This window comes from Nicotiana sylvestris, chromosome 7 (assembly GCF_000393655.2).
Source record: "Nicotiana sylvestris chromosome 7, ASM39365v2, whole genome shotgun sequence".
Taxonomy (NCBI): Eukaryota; Viridiplantae; Streptophyta; class Magnoliopsida; order Solanales; family Solanaceae; genus Nicotiana; species Nicotiana sylvestris.
Window position 1 is genome coordinate 22,844,622 of NC_091063.1, and position 2,121 is coordinate 22,846,742.

At 39.7% G+C, this 2,121-nt stretch overlaps 1 protein-coding gene across 1 annotated transcript; it reads right to left on the reverse strand.

The window, feature by feature from the left end:
* Positions 1 to 577: 577 nt before the first annotated feature.
* Positions 578 to 1,120, reverse strand: LOC138872839 (uncharacterized). The gene has a single exon (XM_070151259.1). The coding sequence runs from the start codon at positions 1,118 to 1,120 to the stop codon at positions 578 to 580; it is 543 nt and encodes a 180-aa protein (XP_070007360.1).
* Positions 1,121 to 2,121: the final 1,001 nt, after the last annotated feature.

Below are 2,121 nucleotides of genomic sequence, written 5' to 3' on the forward strand. Positions count from 1 at the left end.
GTATCAAACACCCTTCAACGTCCCGCTTTTGCGCTAAGGTATTTGCATCTGCTGAACCACATCTGTGATAATTCATTCGCATGTGCGGTCAACAGGCATCAGACCTGGGCAATTTAGGCATTTCATATGTTCTCATTTCCAAACCCACACATACCCACAATTTAGGTATTTTGAGGATCTTTGGCTTATTTTCAGTTCCAAACACTAGAGAGAACAAGTTGGAAGCTAGGGTTTGCAAACACACTTGGGTTTTGAAGATTCCAAGCTTGTGCTTAAGGAATTCTTACCCATTTATGTTTATGTCTTCATTTCCTTGCTTTGTATTGCATATTTAAGTGTGTAGTATTTATTTCCAACACTTGAATCTTGTTTATGGAAATATTCATAGTTAAAGTGTGGATTAAATACCTTGGTGTGCTTATGTATTGAATAATTTTTATCCCTTTATGAAGTGAGTTATTATTTCTTTAATTATTCTTGTTCTTTAATGTTTTCAAAGGGATTATCTAACCCTAGGACTCGTCCATTAACTCTGAATTAATTTTGAAAAAGATAATTTGGGGTTGGAAAAGATTAATTAACAAGAACTTGAGGTTTTAACCCTCATTTTATAGATTCTACCTAGGGAAAGGATTGAACTACTTGTAGCTATTCCGACCATATAAAGACCTTGCCAATTGGGAGAGAATTTCCCTTTGGCTTCATCTTGATGTGGGAAGATCTTCTTCAGCACCAACTGTCCCGGTGCAAATTGCCTTGGTTTGACCCTTTTGTTGAAAGCTCTGGACATCCTATTCTGATAAAGGTGACCGTGACATACTGCGTTCATTCTTTTACCATTGATAAGGGCTAATTGTTCATAACTGCTTCTTATCCTTTCTGCATCACTGAGTTCGGCTTCCGGTATAATCCCTAAAGAAGGAATCTCTACCTCAACTGGGATGACAGCTTCAGTACCATAAACCAGTATATAAGGAGTTGCCCGAATCGATGTACGAACTGTAGTGTGGTATCTCAACAAAGTGAAAGGTAGCTTCTCGTGCCATTGTTTGTGGTTCTCTACCATTTTCCTTAGTATCTTCTTGATGTTCTTATTGGCAGCTTCCACGGCTCCATTCATATGAGGTCTATAGGTTGTGGAATTCTTGTGTTTGATTTGAAGGTTTCACACATGGCCTTCATCAGATCACTGTTGAGATTGTCATCATTATCAGTAACAATGGACTCGGGAACTCTGAATCGACAAACAATACGATCTTTGACAAAGTCTACGATGACTTTCTTGGTTACAGCTTTGTAAGATGCAGCCTCTACCCATTTTGTGAAGTAATCGATGGTTACTAGAATAAACTTGTGCCTGTTTGAAGCAGTAGGCTCAATCGGACCAATGAAATCCATTCCCCAGGTGGCGAATGGCCAAGGTGAGCTTGTTTGGTGGTACTTTTATCATATCGGCGTGTACTTGACATTGGTAGCATTTGCGGACATACTGGACGCAGTCTGTCTCCATGGTCATCCAAAAGTAATCGGCCCTACGTATCTTCTTGTCTAAGACAAAACCATTCATGTGTGGTCCGCAGGTCCCAGCATGTACGTCCTCAAGTAGTTTAGAAGCTTCTTTTGTGTCGACACATCTTAGCAATCCTAAATCAGGAGTTATTCTATACAAATTTCCTCTGCTGTGGAAGAAGTGATTGGACAGTCTCCGGAGTGTGCGTTTCTGAGTATGGTTTGCCTGCTCTGGATATTCTCCTTTAGCCAAATACTCTTTGATGTCATGGAACCAAGGCTTTCCATCTATTTCTTCTTCAACATGGACACAATATGCTGGCTAATAATGAATGTTCACTGGGATAGGATCAATGAAGTTCTTATCTGGATGTTGTATCATGGATGACAAAGTGGCCAATACATCGAGAAACTCATTCTGAATTCTGGGCACATGTCAGAACTCTATCTTTGTGAACCTCTTTCTTAATTCTTGCACATGGTGCAGATATGGCAATATCTTAGAATTCTTGGTAGCTCTTTCTCCTTGTACCTGGTGCACAAGCAAATCTGAATCACCGATTACTACCAGCTCCTGAATATTTATGTCAATTGCTATGTTAAGTCCTAGTA